The sequence below is a fragment of the Eulemur rufifrons genome, chromosome 9 (assembly GCF_041146395.1).
Source record: "Eulemur rufifrons isolate Redbay chromosome 9, OSU_ERuf_1, whole genome shotgun sequence".
Lineage (NCBI taxonomy): Eukaryota > Metazoa > Chordata > Mammalia > Primates > Lemuridae > Eulemur > Eulemur rufifrons.
The window spans coordinates 39,260,650-39,277,161 of record NC_090991.1 but is presented as its reverse complement, the minus strand read 5'-3'; the positions used below and the strand labels follow the sequence as shown (position 1 = coordinate 39,277,161).

Genomic DNA, 16,512 nt, shown 5'->3' with positions numbered 1-16,512 from the left:
AACAGGATTTATTTTAAAATGCAAATATGGAAGTGGTTACAGTCAGTGACAGCATGGGAAGTTAGTTCCCTGAGGGCCAATGTGAGTTCAGATTAAGACTCTAAGGAGTAGACAGGAATGTGAAGTAGAACCCTATAGCTGGAGGGAAGTCTGAGGCCAGAGGTGGAATTGAGAGAGGCAGTGTGCACAGGACAGGAAGAAGGGGCTCAGAAAGGGACATGAGAAGGGAGAGGACACAATCTTGGCAGAATCACTCTGAAAATTCCTCCTTTGGCATGAGGACTGGCTCGGGGGTGGAGACTTTTCCCCAAATTCAGCCCAAGCCCCCTCCTACACCCTAAGCACCTCCCGATCTGATTTCTGTTCCTTCCAGGGTAGTAGGAGGAGAGAGGAAGAGATGCCAAAAAGAACCCACTTCCTCCTTTGCCCATTTAGTTATTGAGATAGTTGAAGTGCCTTTTTCTTCCTCTTACTATCACTGTTTTTCATCTAAATACTTTTAGGCTTAGTTTGTTAAATGCGCTTTGGAGATAAATATCCAGTGACAACCCTCAATTTCATCTTTTGCATCTGGAAACCCTCCTATAGCTAGTGTTGCAGATGGCATCCCTGGGTGCTGGCAGGAGAAGGAACTTTGCAAGAGGAGGAGGAGATCTAGCAAGACTCGGCACCCCTAAGAACAGCAGCTGGTGAGGGCAGGCAAACGTCTAAGCATTCTCTGGGGTCCTCCAACAACCTCTACAGCAAAGGCTTGGAGTAACCTGCCCAGGTTCCCCCAGTTAGTATGTATGTCAGGTCTCCCAGTTCCCCCTGATTTCTTTCTGTGTCCTGACCAAAAAACTAGAGTGCCTTGACCATTTTATAACCCAGCCAGCTGCAGGTTTTTCCCAGCAGGCTTGAACTCAAACTCGGCCCTTAAACATTCCCATGCATTCATAAAGGCATCTAAATTTACTGGAAAAAACCTGTCCCCGGCCCTAAGCCAAATTCCTTTAATCTTCACATAAACTCCATACTCTGACCTGCAAACTGTGGACATACCTGAGTAGAACACCCCTTTTCTCTAATTCTCCATCTCAAGGACTGCTGTAGCCTATACTCCATATGTGTAAGTTCTCCTAATAAACACTCTGGATGGATCACCCTGGCCTTTAGTGTTTCTTTCTTTGGAATCCCATCTTGGCACAGTTTGGGGCGCTCCCTTTTGGGAATTCCCCTGCTACTGCTTTTGGGGCAACTCCAGCTGAGGGTTCGGCAGGATGAAATAAGGTGACACAGCCAGCATAGAACCTGAGTCCAGTTGACTCCAGGGCCCAAGCCGACTCCACTACACTGGCTGCTACAATTGACCACCTGTCCTGGAAACCGTTCCCTGATTCAAGGGCTGGCCCCCACCCCAATCCCCACTACACTGGAGACTGTACTTGGAGCTGGGTTTGGAGCCTCCTTTTCACCCACCCTTCTCCTGCCCCCAGGCCTGAAGCTGTACTGAGGCTTACTGCTTCCAGAAAGACGTGTATCTGTGGATAAATATATGTATATGTAGAAGGTAGGTCAATAATCTACTTGGTGTGATTTTAAGTACACGGTTTCCACCCTCAAAAAGCCTTCTTGGGCTTCAGGGAATGGTCTCTTCACCTGGTCATTCCACCTACTGGGAACACAAGTCCCTGGAAGAGTCAGGCAGGATAATAAATAATACCAACCTGTAGCTAAACAACTTTATCTTTTGTATTTCCCATCCATTAATCCATTTGGTCCTTACACGAGCCCTGTGAGGAAGGTAACAAGTAATGCTCTTATCCTACAAGCAAGGAAGCTGAGGCCTAGACAGTTTAGGTAGGGTCTCCAGCGTCATAGGAAGAGGTAGACACTAGGCTTGAGCCCAGCATAGAAACCTCCAGGATTAGGGTGTTTGCTAAGAAGCCACTTTGCCTTCTGGTGGGGGGCTCAGACCTCAGTGAAGATTAGCTGGGTTTTGTATTTTCTTCCATTCTGACTCAACATAGGCATTTATGCGGGGGAGTGGGAGGAAGGTAGATGGAGGAGTGAGGAATAGGTAATTCCAGAGACCTGCAGGGGAGCAGTCAGCACAAGCCCAGAGGAGGAGGTTGGGAGCCTTCTAGGAAGAGAGGGGGAAAGAAGCCAGAGAAAAGTGAGTAGACTTTATTGTAGAATTGTCCCTGGGGCCCACCGAGACTCAAAGCTAAGGTGAGAAAGTGTCTTCTATCTGGTCAGGACCCTAGAGAGAAAGGTGCTTCACGGATGTCCCCTAGGAGCCTTGGGAAGAACATCTCCCTCCCCCAACAAGGTGGGGCAGTGAGGGGGTGCTGCCCAGTTGCCCCGGTAGTGGCCACATTGTGAGGTGGTTCTGGCTACAGGTAGTGGAGTTGGGGTGGGAGGAAACAGAGGTGGAGGTGGCAGTGGGGCAGTGGCCTGGGCTCTGTCCATTCCCACCCCTGCCTGGGGCCTTCCACTATCCCACCGTCATGGGTAGCGGCTACCACTGGGAGGCCAGGCGCAGGCAGATGGCTTTGGACCAGAGGAGGTGGCTGATGGCCCAGCAGCAGCAGCAGCAGCAGCAGCAGCAAGAGCAGGTACATGAGAGGGGCCAGGTTCGTCTGGGTCCTTCCTGGGGCAGGAAAGGAATGGGGAAGGAAGACAGACCCCTAGGAGGCTACCTACTATCTGGTGAATGTTGTTTTCTGGGGGTAGGAGGAAAGCATGGTCAAGGTCATTTGGGGTTCTCTTGAATCAACTGTACGTGAGTGTGGAGGTGGGGATGCTACCACTTGACCAAGTTTTGTTGTTGTATTAGACTGGGGGAGGACAGGGTTCTAGGCCTGGGAGTTTTTAAAGCTGCGCTGTCCAATAGGGTAGCCACCAGCCTGTGTGCTACGGAGCCCTTGGAATGTGGCTAGTGAGACTAAGGAACTAAATTTCAAATTTTATACAAATGTAATTTAAGTATAAATTTAAAAAAGACTCTACATACTGGAAAAATTTTAAGCATATTTGGCACAACTTGGGTATGTGAATCTATCTTTTCAACTGTACATTTTATGAAATCTAAATATAGATCAGATATTTTTGATGAAAACTTAGTGTCCAAATCAAGTTGTGCTGTTAAGTGCAAAATGCATGCTAGGTTTTGAAGACTTAGTACAAAAACAAAGAAAAAATATTTCATTCATAGTCTCATTGATCACGTTTTGGATATATGGGGTTAAATAAAATATATTAAAATTAGTTTCACCTGTTTCTTCTTTTTTACATAGCTATTAGAAAATTTAAAATTATGCATGTGGCAGGCATTATATTTTTATTGCACAGTGCTGTTTCAAAGCATCTGCAAGGTTATTCTTTATCCTCCCTCACTAAAAACTGCTTTCCGTGGCCAGCTCCAAAGCTAGGAGGTAGGCGCTCAGAGACAGCGCTATTTCCTGGGCAGGGGCTGTGCCAGGGCCGCTGTCACCCAGAAACAGTTCTTGGGTGTTGTGGTGGGCGAGGGGAGACAGCCTAGGCCAGCTTCAACCTCCAACTCCAGGGATCAGAGAGGGCCCTCCACCACCACCACCTACACCTCTCTCTTCACTCGCTCCTAGAAGTCCCTCTGGTAGATGGGTGACTGGGTGGGGAGAGAGGAAGATGCCACTTACCGGGGGCTTCTTGCCAGGAACTGAACAAACTCCCAGAGGAGGAACAGCAGTTGGAGAAAACCAGCAAGCCACCTCAGGAGTCAAAGGAGCCACTCCCATCACTGGCAAAATCACAAACACCGCAGCAGCCAAAGTCCCCAGCACCACAGCCGCCACAGCCCCCACCGCAGCCGCCACCACCGCAGCCCCCACCACAGCCGCAGCAGCCACCACAGGCGCAGCAGCCACCACAGGCGCAGCCACAGCTACTGCCATCGCCACCACAGCCACCACCGCAGCCGATGCAGCAAAGTGTTCAAACCTGTTTTCCTCAGGAGCCCCCCAAGTACAATCCCCAGGATTCCCAGATGCCAGGTCTCCAGCTTGGAGGGCCTGTTAGGCTGGTGGGCAACCCCACCGTAGGACCGAAGAACAGGTTCCAAGCAGGGCAGGAAACCCTTACAGACTCTGGTGAGGAGCCTGGCAGGGGGACGTGCTGAGAGAGCCCTTTGCTCCGGCGCCAGCCCTACAGTCCAGCAGTCATGTCTGCCTCCCCCCTGCCTGACTCTCCCCAGTACCTTTGGCCTCTTCTGCCTTGGTGACCACTCTCTTCGGGTGGGTTTGTGCCAACCTGAGGCTGTACAGAAGCTTGCCAAGTTCTCCAGAGGGTGGCAGAAAAGCTGTCAGCTCCTCTTCCAGGGCAGGGGTGACAGGAGGTGGGGGAAATCAGAGGGTGGGACATGAGTTGCAGGCTTATTAACAGACATGTGGAGCCCTGTGAGGTGTGGAACAGGGAACCACAGCATGGCTTTCTAGTTGGAAATCTTCAGAATGGGCTCAGTGTTTGCCTCGCCCTAGGTAGGAACCCCCCTCCCCCGGCCTCCTGACAAGGAGTCTAGCCCTGCCATGTTTTACCCTTGGAAAACCGAGTAACCTGTGCTTGGATTCCTCAGCAGGTCTCAGAGGCCCGTGCCAATCTGGCCCTACCACATCCACCGGGTATTCACGACTCAACGTGAGTGACACACAGAATGTGAAGGACAGATACTCTGATGTCTGAGAGTGACCGAGAGAGAGAGAGAGAGAGAGACAGCAAGCGTGTGTGTGTGTGTGTGTGTGTGTGTGTAGTCTAGAAAGGTTTCCTTAGCAGGAGTCGGGGGAGAAACCGGAATTATTTCAAACTCACTTCTGGATGGCCCATTCCACCATTCCTTGCCCCCATTAAAAATGTCTGGGTAGGAAGCTAGGCACGGTGAGGCATACCTGTAGTTGCAGGGGAGGATCACTTGACTTGAGCCCAGGAGTTTGGATCCAACCTGGGCAACATAGTGAGACCCCATCTCTAAGAAAAAAGTAAAAATGTCTGGGTAGGGCCTATTGCTCAGTGCCAGCCATAGGGCCTATTGCTCAGTGCCATTCATAAAGTAAGAATGATAAGACCACCTTCTCAATAGAGGTGCTATGAGGACTGAACATGGCAATTAAAGGAGACAGCATTTACAGTCTGGTTCATTGTAGGCCATTAAACCCAGGGTGGTGGGCACAGTGGTGCACGTGGAGTCCCAGCTACTTGGGAGGCTGAGACAGGAAGGATCATTTGAGGCCAGGAGTTTGAGGCTCTAGTGTGCTATGATCACGCATGTGAATAGCCACTGCACTCCAGCCTGGGCAACATAGTAAGACCCTGTCTCTCTCAATCAATCAATACCAAAAAACAAAACCCAGGAAGGTAACTCTTAAGAATATAAAATGGTGCAAGCTTTGGAAAGCTTTCTCTGACACAGATGTAAAGGATAAGAAAACCTGATGCTAGCATGTTTAGGTTGAGGACTGGGTTGCTACCTTTCACTTTGATTCCTCTGGCCTCGAAGGGCTTACCGCTGTTATGGTTTTTTTTTTTTTTTGTTTGTTTGTTTTGAGACAGAGTCTCACTGTGTTGCCCAGGCTAGAGTGCTGTGGCGTCAGCCTAGCTCACAGCAACCTCAAACTCCTGGACTCAAGCGATCCTCCTGCCTCAGCCTCCTGAGTACCTGGGACTACAGGCATGCCCCACGCCACCTGGATAATTTTTCTATTTTTGTAGAGACAGGGTCTTACTCTTGCTCAGGCTGGTCTCGAACTCCTGAGCTCAAGTGATCCTCCCGCCTCGGCCTCCCAGAGCGCTAGGATTACAGGTGTGAGCCACCACACCTGGCCCACTGTTATGTCTAAAACCAGCAGGCCCAGAAGCTGCTAACTAACTTGTTTTGCTTCCTGTTTCTTTTCCCTCTCAGTCTACGAATTACTTGCAGCAATGGTGATGCAGAGATCGAACCTAAGACCCCAATGGCCATCGTGAAAAAGCAGATGAGCAACCACAGCTCCTTACCACCCAGCACCATCTCCATTCCAAAAGCCATCCACTCTCAAACAGGGGGCTAGCTGGGGATGAAGTGTGATCTCTTTCTGGAAAGAATCGAGAGACTGGTCAGCTTTATGAGACTGGGAAGTAGGCAGGGGGACCCACGAAGGGGATGGAGCAGGTGGGAGAAGACAGTGGAAGGCAATTCCATGCTGCTCTCAGCAAAGCCCATGGGAGAACTTGGTCTTAAGCCCCCTGTGCCTGCAACTGCTCCTACCATTACTACCTGCTCTTACTCAGCAATGATAGGTCTGTTGGGGGCTTCAGGTTTATGACTGTCGTTAGCGTCATCACCCCTTCCCCCAGTCTCATGCATATGGGGATACAGGCTGCAGAAGGAGGGGTTGCGCCAAACCGGAGCAGGCCTGGGACAGCAGCAGAAAGATGGCAGGCAGGGATGCCCCCAAGCCCAGGGCAATGCTGGCCCATGGACACTCAGCTGTTAAGTGGATCATGGGGATGGGATGGAGAGAAACGAGCTCAGAGGAAAGGGGGGCTGTGGTCTTGGGCAGGGGACACCTGACCTGGGAAGGGGAGGGGGCCTCTCTCTTCCTGGCTCACAGACCTTCCATCCGGCAGAGACAACCCAGAGGCTGCGAAGGCCCCAAGTATCCCCCCTGCCAGCCCAAGTTGGAAGAGGGGGCAGGGCTGGGGGGATCCTGGTTGTCAGGCTTCAGGAATGTGCAAGCCCTGGGAAGTCCTTTCTTCCCCCATGATGAGACAGGCCGCTTCAGTCACCTCGATCACAACCCTGGTCTGAGGGGTCAGCTGGGTCATTTTATTGTAGCCTGTGTAGCAACGCCTGTGGTCAGCTGAAGGAGCCCCGTCTCAGTGCAGCCCAGGGACGTTTCCTTTCTTTTTTTTAAGAGACGGGGTCTCGCTCTTGCTCAGGGTGGTCTTGAACACTTGACTTCAAGCGATCCTCCCACCTCGGCCTCCCAGAGTGCTAGGATTACAGGCGTGAGCCACTGTGCCTGGCCGAACGTTTCCTGATGGGAGCAAATGGGGAGGGTAATGGGGGCTGGTGGTACAGAACAGGAACATTAAAGTTGAAAGAGACCTTAGAGATACACAAGGAGAGAAAGAGGGAGAGAACAAGCCCCATGAGCAACCTCTCAGAAGCCAGAAAAGCAGGACACGTTATCAGAGGGGCTCAGAGGCCTGTGGAGAGACCTTGATGCCTACTTGAACATTAAGAAACAATTTTTGGCCAGGCAAGGTGGCTCATACCTGTAATCCTAGCACTTTGGTAGACCAAGGTGGGAGGATTACTTGAGGCTAGGAGTTTGAGACCAGCCTGGACAATACAGTGAGACCCCATCTCTTAAAAAAGTTTTAAAAAACATTAGCCAGGTAGCACATGCCTGTAGTCCCAGCAACTCAGGAAGCTGAGGCAGGAGGATCACTTGAGCCCAGAAGGTCAAGGTTACAGTGAGCCATGATCTATGATCTACCACTGCCCTCCAGCCTGGGTGACAGAGTGAGACTTTGTCTCTTAAAAAAAAAAAAAAAGAAAGAAACAGTTTATGAAATAAGGAGTGTCCACCAGCCCCCTTCCCACTCTCAGGATGCTTTTTTTTTTTTTTTTTTTTTTAAAGACTAGTCAAGTGCAGTAGTGAGAAGGGGAAAGAGTAGAACAAAGACTTTGATCTATAACTGACCGTGAACAATCAATTGAGATAACTCACTACCCTCCCACCAGCCCCAGGAGACTTTTTTGAACACCACTAAGTATAGTTTATTGAACACAATATAAATCCTTTACATTTGGTGACCTACACAGCAGCTCTGGCCTGGCCACCCTGGACTTCCATGCTCTTGCCAGCACCATCTTGGCCTCAGCTTGGAGACAGACCTCCTTCCTTCCCCTTGTTCCCCAGCCAGCTAAGCTGTCACCATTTCCCCTCTCCACTCATTCTACTTCAAATTCAGCTTTCCCTACCCACCTCTGTCTGAATGATAAAGACCCAGCCGCGTTGAATGAACAAATAACCCTTCCTGTTTCACTGAAGTACAGAAACCACTTCCACTAGGAGCCCAGCAGGAAGGTGTTATCTGGGGCTTAGCTTCAGCTGGGCGACAGGAAAGTGAGGGGTCCCTGCTGATGTGCTGCTCTGCACTATCAAAGCCCAGGGGACAGCAGAGGCCTCTGGGAGGCAGAGCAGGCTCTGGTGCTGAGCTGGGGCTGGAAGAGAGCCCAGCAGCGCTGGATGGACACTGACAGCTTCCTCTCCTGCGGGCTTTAGCAGCTGTGCCCACTGTCTGACCTGCCCGTATCCACTCGCAGGGGCTTGGCGTGGGCTTAGAAACCCTCCTTTAATAAATACCTTTTAGAATCACTCTGCCTTTGGCCCTGTTCTTCCTGTGTAGGTCCAGGGGGCGCCAGGTGTCTCCCTCCTCTCCCCTACTACTTTGGCTATGAAGAGAACAGTAAAACTGTTTTATAGAGAGGAGAAGCTTTAGCTGGAGAACAGCTCTGTCTTCTTTAGAACCAGGGACAATCATTAACCAGGAAAGACGAAGGACCAAAGGGCCTTGGCCAATCCTACTGTCAGATGGACAGGGGACAAGTTACGAGAGAGAAGCAGGCCATCACCATCACTTTGCCACATGACCAAAGCAGACAGGCACAGGAAAGCATCTGTGGTCCCCTAAAAGGCCTTGGAGACAGCACTGTGTATCCCCAAAGTCACTTTCTCATCACTAGTGGAAAATCTGGAAAGGGTCCATGATTTAAAAGCCAGATAAACACACCGACAGGAGGAGAGCCAGCCCCAGTAGAGCGGGGCAGCCAAGGTGCTCAGTACAGAAAGGGCAGGTGCCACTCCAGGGACTCTAAACACCTGAAGAAAAGGTCAGGTCAGATTTCCCTCAAGAAAGAACGAGGGCAGGACCTGACGCTGGCTCCTGAAAGGACCTGGGGAAATCAGAGGATGCAAGCGCGCGCATGGATGAAGTTAACTTCAGCAAGCTTCCTGGGCTGAGGTGTGGCGGGTGACAGTATAATAAAGCAGGGCTTTTCTTTTGGCAAAGCCACTATAGTCCTTCCTTGGTCACCGTGGAGTTGTGGGAGATACAGACCAGGCTTGCAGGTGCCTGGAGTACAGGGACAGCAGACAGGTCACGGTGGGTGCGGGACCAGCAGGTGGGGCTCCGACGTGTTTCCCCGGCAGTCCACATATTCATAGCTCTGGAAGACCAGCTGCTCTGAATGGCTCAGGTAGGAACAGGTCAGGGTGCCCCTGGAGAGGAAGCAGGCCTTGTTGACGTGTCTGGGAGGAAGAGGAAAGTTCTGGCCCTGTTCTGCTGTCTGGGCAGGGTTGGCTCCCTCAGACCTCCCTCTCCCTTCCCTCTGCTCCCCACTCTGCCAAGGTGCCTGGGGTGGCTGCCCGACCTGTGTCACAGCAGCTCCTAGACAGCCCTGTGGCTGTCGTCCCAATAGCTTATAACCAAGGTGAGATCTAGGGAAGGGGCTGGGCTTGCTATTCCCTAGAGCCAACACATATTCACAGGGTCAGCTTGGGTGACTCTTTCTGCCCCCATGAGGTGGAGCTGAGGTAAGACTGCAGTCAGAGTGGGAGAGGGATTCCAGAGCTCCAAGCCCTACTTACTGGATGTGCAAAAGTACATGGTGGACTTTGATTTTCAGCCAGGTACAGATTTTGCTGAGAGAGAGAGAGAGAAAGAGAACATAGGACCACATTTCACATCGAGCAGCCTGTCAGAAAGTTCGGAGGATTCCTGCAGGTCCCAGTTTCGTTGCCCCCCAGATCCCTTTCATCAGGGGCCCCCAAGATGCCACTCCCACCCTTCACTCCCCCTCTAAGGTGAGCACGGCCACCCTGCTGCAATGTCACTCGAATCCCCACTTGTTTGAGGCACATGCGGGTCCCTCCCTCAGCAGAAAGCAAGACATTCGTGTTTCTCAGGGATTCAGGCTGAAGAGTCCAAGGTCACACATTGTAAAGATTAACCAAATTCCAGCCTGTTTTTCATTCTAATCTAGGACCAAACAGGCAGAGGTTGGGGACCCTGAATCCTTGCACATTGCAGTCTTGGCCACCAGAGGGCAGGCCAGATGCCATCTACAGAATTTGTCAAGTGATCAGGACGTCTGGTGGGTGGGTACTAACTGGGTTTCCAACCCAGGCAAGCGGCTGAGGGAGAAAAGATCAAGGGGTACTCACTATGTGTTTTCATCCTGTATGCTGTTGGCTACTGCATAAAATATCTGTCAACCAAATGGGCTCACAGTTAGCCCCAACTCCAGCTGCCCCCTTCCCACCACCACACACAGCCACACACCTGTGGGCAGGGCTGCCCAGGGAGAGGGGAGTCACCTGTGCATTGGCCAAAGGGCCGATGTGTAGGAGAAGGCTGTCGGAAACCTGCCCCACCACGAGGGACAGGTGCAGAACCTCGATGGTTAGCTGGGTCACCGTGATGGGGTAGTAGTTGCTATTGGAGATGTTCAAGATATTCTGGGGATGAAGACAAGGAAAGCGAGGGGTGAGGGTGGCCCATCCTTGGAAGGGACAAGCCAAACAGTTGCAGGAGCCTGGCTCTCTGACCTGAGTCCCACCCTACCACAAGGGACCCCAGGTGTAGAGGATCAGTACTGGGAGCCCCTGGGGCGGGGGTTCTTAATGGTAAGGAGTCACCTTTTAGAAGTTCAGCTGGCTCACATCTGGGCACACCCCCCATGGCTTCTCTCCATTCAGCCACACCCATCCCAGGCGTCTCAGGCACTGCCCACCCCCACTCTACTCTAAGATTTATGTTTCTAGCCCCTTACTGTTTAGATCCCAGTCCTCACAATCTGTTATGGGGCTCATGGTTGCCCCTGCTTCTCCCCAACACCCTCTGAATGCCACAAGATCCCTGGCTACCCACGCCAGGGTTGCAACATGGGGCAAAGCCTACAGAGAAGTGTTGCCGGGAAGGTGGGGTCGGGGCCCAGGGGCACCCACCCACCGTTATGTTGAGGTGGATGTCAGCCTCGTCAAAGGCCACCGTGGAGGAGTTGAGGCCTGAAGGCTGCACGGTGATGGACCGCGGAAACAGGAAAAAGACGACGGAGGAGGAGGTCATCAGGCAGATGAGCACGGCCAGGAACACAAAGAGCTTCCTGTGGGGAGGGAGGAGTGGAGAAGTCTGAAGGAAATTTGGGGAGGGGGTTCACAATCCTCGCCATACACAAGGCTCTCTCCTGCCCACCCCTCCCTCCACAACTGCACATTTGGCTTTCCAGGTGTGGCCAGGAAGGGCTGGAAGGCAGGTAGCCTGGCTTCCGTTTCCAGCTGTTCCCACTGACCCACTCACATTGTGCAGCTCACCTTCCTAAGCCTCAGTGTTCTTGTCTGTGAAACAGAGATAACTGTACCAACCTCATAGAATATATTATGGGCTAATGCATGAAAAAACAATAATTGCAGGACCTGGCACATAGCAAAAGCTCAATGAATGCTAGCTATTATCACTAGAAAAAAATAAGTCCACATTTTGAGGGTTCTGAATTTCAATATTAATATTCAGAACAGAACACCATCCATCCATGGAATTCAACATGAGATCGGCATTAAAGAGAGAGCACTTTGTTAGTATCTTCTGAGGGGCGTGGCTAGATTCTAGTTCTGGTGTGGCGGGGGTGCAGACAGGGCTGGGTGGTGGCTCCCAGGGTGAAGCTGAGGACTTGGGAGGAGGCTGCAGGGATCCATGTCCAATGGACCCAGAACATAAACAGGGTCACAGGTTCTCCAACGCAACCCAGGGCTGCCTCTGAGATTCTGAAGTGTTCCAGAACAGGGAGCACCAGGTTTTCCACGCTCAGGGAAGGATGCTAAGTGGCCTCTGGTGACATCTGCGTTGCCTGGGGCTTCTCAAACCAGGAAAATCCTTGGAAATAGGGAGCTGGTACTTCTGAGCCTGGTGAGGCTCAGGCTTTCTGGGGAAGGACTAATGGGAAAAAATTAGGGGGAATCAAAATAGGGGAGCCCCCAGGGTGATAGCTTGTGGAGCTGGAGGAGGAAGAGGGGCTTACGTGTGCCTGGGCTTCAGCCTTTGGTCCCCATAGGGAATGAGAGCCACCAGCTGCTTTTCCAGCTCTAGAGAGAGAGAGGATGAGAGGGAGGACCAAGAAGCATTCATGACAAATATTCCTTGTGCCAGACTCCCAGAAGCACCCCCAGCCCATAAAGCAATGTTAGAAGCATGCTGCCTCTGCCTCAAAGCAGGACTGCGAGCCCTGGGATGTACTGCCGAAGTCGGCAGCCCAGCTTTGACATCTCTAGTATGGAAAAGACATTTCTATTAACAGGTGTGAAGAATCTCCGAAAGTCATCAGCAAATGGCTTCCTGAACTGAATCCTGAGTGTTGCTCAGGAACAGAGTGGCTAGAATCCCCTCCCCACCAAGGGGCTGGGGAATACAATTGGCGGTGGGGGGGGAGGGTCTCTGAAGGGAGCCCAGTGATAGTTAGCATCTCCCCGGCCAGCCTGAGACAGGGAACCAAGAGCTGGGAGCAGATCTAACCCCATTCGAGGAGACTCAGAGGGGCTGGCCCCGGGGCAGCTGGCTAAGCTTTCCCTGGATCTCAAGCTATTTCCAGAGCCTTGGGTCACTCACCTTGGGGGATCTCACCACTGCCTTGGCAGGTAGGGCATGTCACAAAGCTGGCACCACCAGCCCCTTCACAAGGCACATGGGAACAAAGAGACGTGCTGCTACCGGTGCTGGAGTAGGCCTTGCTGCCAACGGCTCGGTTAGGGGGCAGAATCAACTTCTTTTCATCTTCCCACCGAGAGCCCAGCTGGGAGAATCTCTCACCCATCCTGATTTTTTACTACTGAGAAAAGAACAAAATTCAGTGCTAAGCTTGTTAGCACTGTCACCAGATGTAATTTTGGTTTAAGTTCTCAAGATTGGCAAGGAGTCCCACCACAATTGGAGCAAGCTGAAGCCTAAGGAAGATGTAATTTTGGTTTAAGTTCTCAAGATTGGCAAGGAGTCCCACTGCAATTTGAGCAAGCTGAAGCCCAAGGAAGATAGGCTATGAAAATTGAGCAAGTTATGTGGGATTCTCCGATCAGAAATCTCAATACATTTCAACTCCTTTCGTTATTGTAAAGATCAATCTCTGCCTACCAAAGGGAAAACAAAAGAAAAACAGAAGTTATGGCCGGGCGTGGTGGCTCATGCCTGTAATTCTAGTACTTTGGGAGCCCTAGGTTGGCGGGGGTATCACTTGAGCTCAGGAGTTCTCCACTAGACTGAGCAAGAGCAAGATCTCATCGCTACCAAAAAAAAAAAAAAAGGTAGAAAAAATTAGCTGGGCGTGGTGGTGTGCACCTGTAGTCCTGGCTACTTGGGAGGCTGAGGCAGGAGGATCACTTGAGCCCAGCTGTTTGAGGTTGCTGTAAGCTATGATAACTTTGCACTCTAGCCAGGGCCACAGAGTGAGACTCTGTCTCAAAAAAAAAAAAAAAAAAAAAGAGGAGTTATTTCACTTTAAGGGACTTCCATAAGAGAATGGCAGAGCTGAGCTGTCATTCATTCCCTTCAAGAGAAGGAAGTTGGGGAGGGGAGGGCAAGGGCAATATACGTAACATTTGTACCCCCATATGCTGAAATAAAAAAAAAAAGAGAGAAGGAAGTTGGATGAGGCAGAGATTCTTTGAAACAGAGACCAGAGGGGTCACAGGTGTGGTTAAGAATCCTATCTCAAAAAGTCCTGGGAGGGAGTGGAAACCTCTTCCTCACTGCTTTCTGAGGCAGTGAAGAAGCCTGAGGACAGTCATAGTAATGTCAGGGTCTGTCCTTCACTAGGAAAAGTCAAGGCTAATCTGGACTCTTCCCAAAACTCGAGTGGTAGCAGAATGGGGGGTGGGCAAGGTGATCCTGGGCTAAAATAAAGGAAGCCTCACCTGGTTCAGGTCTGTGATCCCGGGCTCCAATCAGCTGCAAGAGGGCGAGATTTCTGGAGTGCTCCTTTGGGGAGAAGGTGCCTCTAAGGCAGGGTGAGAGGGCACGGGCTGGGGCCTTCCTGGGCAACCAGCCCTCTTCAGCTCAGTCCCGGGGTAGTGAACGTGCCGCGTTGGAGGGTGGGGGGACAGGGACCCTGGCCTCTCCGAAGAGCCAAGTCGATTCCCGTCCTACTTGGTGCGGTTGGAAAAGGTCTGACTTCATTGAGGGAGGATTTCAAGTCCCACCAGACACCCCAAGAGGCCGTTAGTAGGCACTGGTACCCGCGTGTGCCTGCGTGCTGGGCGAAGAGGCGGCATAGAGGGTCCTTCGGCCTTTGCCTCCGAAAGGGATAACAGGGAAGGAGGGTTCCAGGAGCGTCTTACCCCGGGACGACGGCAGCAACATAAACCGCTGCAAGGGGAATCGAAAGTGCTGGCGCAGAACCTTCGCCTGCAGCTTTCAGTCGGGGCCCTGGGAAACCCCGCCCCGCCCCCAGAGCCCCACCCCGCCCCTCTCCTCGAGACTGCCGGAGACTCCCTCGGCTCTTCAAATGTCACCCGGGGGCACAGAAGCTGCTTCCGCAAGGACTAGCCAATCCAGGTAGGAGTTTCAAAGAACATTTATTTCGCCATTCTTTCAGTGGTTATGTACAACGGGGCGGACGACCGGACCTGCGGGCCCTCCTGGGCCTCTACTTTAAGACTCCGATGGTCAAGACAGGTCCCACCCTTCATCAGCCCAATTACACACACCCTGCCGCTTGGCCTTCTACCCAGAAGCCCCGACAAAAACGTTTTAAATAACGAACAGCCCGGTTGGCTTGCAGTCTGCATCTTGGTTTATTAAGTAGCATTCAAGAGTTATACTGCAAATAAACATCATTATAGCTAATGACTAATTAAAATCACCATTCATTATAAATACCAACCAGGTTAAATACTACTACTTTATGCTTCCCACTTTTGGGCTGGGGTTCAGGTTCTTCCTTTTCTGGAAGTCATATCATAGATAAAATCTTTAGCGTGTTTTGTTACCTTTCTTCACCAATTGTACCCAAGACTCCCTTCGGTAAAAAAAGTGAGCACCTGGGCTCCTGGAAGCAAGCTCTTTCCCACTCATCCTGGGGTTAAACCAAAACTTTTTCAGGGAGTTTGCCCCCATCCAAGTTTTGCAAAACAACTACTGCCTCTTCCTGTTCTAGGCTCTCTAAGGCTAGATACCTCTGAACCAATTTCAAACATTCAAGAAGTCATCAGCATTTCCTATGCCTCACGCACACTCACTTGCCCAACCTCAATTTTACTGAGATTAACTCAGGAGCCTGCCTTTCACTTTCCACATGTTTCTATTTGCCCCACTCTATTGTAAAATAAGATCCGCCCTGACATGAAGAAAAACAGTAACTATTAAATTTACTTTTCCCTTTAAGTAATAGAAGAATTTTTTCCTTCTCTATAGAATTAGCAAAATATTTCACACTACCTAAATTTTTTCCCTTAAATAAAAATGTATGCAAAATTACTATATAGACACCAATCAATAGGTGCTGGTGGATTAATTAGCACACCCTTCCCTCCTTTCATTGAAATGCAGAGATCCCCAGAAGTTGGATACTCCTCAACGCACCAAAGGAGTCTTTAGGAAGCAGCAGTGCCATTTACTAAGTCTTACAGGGAGATGACTTTCTCCTTGGGAAAGGAAGAGTAGCAATGTTTCCATTACGCTCTGGGTGTCAATTCAATGCCATATAGCTATGAGGCTTGGGGTAGGTTACAGAAATCATGAGAGTAATTCTTGAAAACAACCTCCAAGGTTAATTTCTTTTAAAACCTGACAATTAACAGTTATTCCCAGAAAACATCCACATTAACCAAAGAAAAATACTCAACTTCAATAAAAGCAGAAAAAAATGGTTCTACAGGAAGTTCAAGTTACACTCTTCAATGCATTAAAACGAAGAAAGGACTTTTAACCAAATCAATTGAAAAACTATCTTCCTACTATTCATCCAATGTCTAAAGTGACAGTTTAAGTTCCGGTCTTTGATTTGCTCCCAAAAATACTGTAACAGGTATTGTCTTGATAATTCAATGATGGGCTCTATACAGATTCATCAGATTAAAAAACAAGCAAGGGCTTCTACCCCACACCCCAATGACAGAATACAGATCATCTCTGAGCAGCAGGCAGACTTAATTTAATACAAGGTCACTCTTTAATAGCGGTGGCTGTACCAGTCATTGTTATTGACCTGAAGAAGTTCCGTCACAACTTGCAGGATGTTGTAATTGTGTTTCTTCAGCAGCCTTAGGTTTAGCTGCCGGTCACAGAATCCCATCTCAAAGAGGTGGGCCATCAGGGCTGCCGTTTGATCTTCAGAAACTATTGGCTATGCAGAGACAAGAAAAGCAGACCATTTTCTATATAAATATTTATCTTATAAATTTATTAAAAAACATTTTTTTTTAAAGAGACAGAGTCTTGCCACCTTGTCCAGGCTGGTCTCGAACT

At 50.4% G+C, this 16,512-nt stretch overlaps 2 protein-coding genes across 7 annotated transcripts in view; both read right to left on the bottom strand.

Moving 5' to 3' along the window:
• Positions 1–8,440: 8,440 nt before the first annotated feature.
• Positions 8,441–14,049, bottom strand: TMEM106A (transmembrane protein 106A). Its single transcript, XM_069481483.1, has 9 exons — positions 13,962–14,049; positions 12,664–12,883; positions 12,080–12,143; positions 11,014–11,167; positions 10,380–10,520; positions 10,227–10,270; positions 9,651–9,704; positions 9,121–9,281; positions 8,441–8,455 (listed from the first exon to the last, which is right to left on the bottom strand). Exons 2-8 carry the CDS (start codon positions 12,866–12,868, stop codon positions 9,161–9,163), a joined length of 783 nt encoding a protein of 260 aa, XP_069337584.1. The 5' UTR covers positions 12,869–12,883; positions 13,962–14,049; the 3' UTR covers positions 8,441–8,455; positions 9,121–9,160.
• Positions 14,050–14,602: 553 nt separating this feature from the next.
• Positions 14,603–16,512, bottom strand: part of NBR1 (NBR1 autophagy cargo receptor) — a 29,193-nt gene continuing 27,283 nt past the window's right edge. For 3 of the 6 annotated variants that reach the window (XM_069482645.1, XM_069482644.1, XM_069482649.1), the window contains one exon: positions 14,603–16,390. In XM_069482645.1, the coding sequence (XP_069338746.1) occupies positions 16,217–16,390 (174 nt within the window). In that variant the 3' untranslated portion in view covers positions 14,603–16,216. The remainder of the gene's footprint in view (positions 16,391–16,512) is intronic. The other 3 variants (XM_069482646.1, XM_069482648.1, XM_069482647.1) reach the window with 1 other exon arrangement.

Bases quoted from the DNA above. Each gene is read 5' to 3' on its own strand.
- TMEM106A (XM_069481483.1), bottom strand. From the start codon at position 12,868: ATGGGTGAGAGATTCTCCCAGCTGGGCTCTCGGTGGGAAGATGAAAAG. The intron at 12,144-12,663 runs GTGAGTGACCCA...CTCTCTCTCTAG, and splicing joins CAGTGGTGAGATCCCCCAAG to AGCTGGAAAAGCAGCTGGTG. The intron at 10,271-10,379 runs GTGACTCCCCTC...TTTGGTTGACAG, and splicing joins GCCCTTTGGCCAATGCACAG to ATATTTTATGCAGTAGCCAA.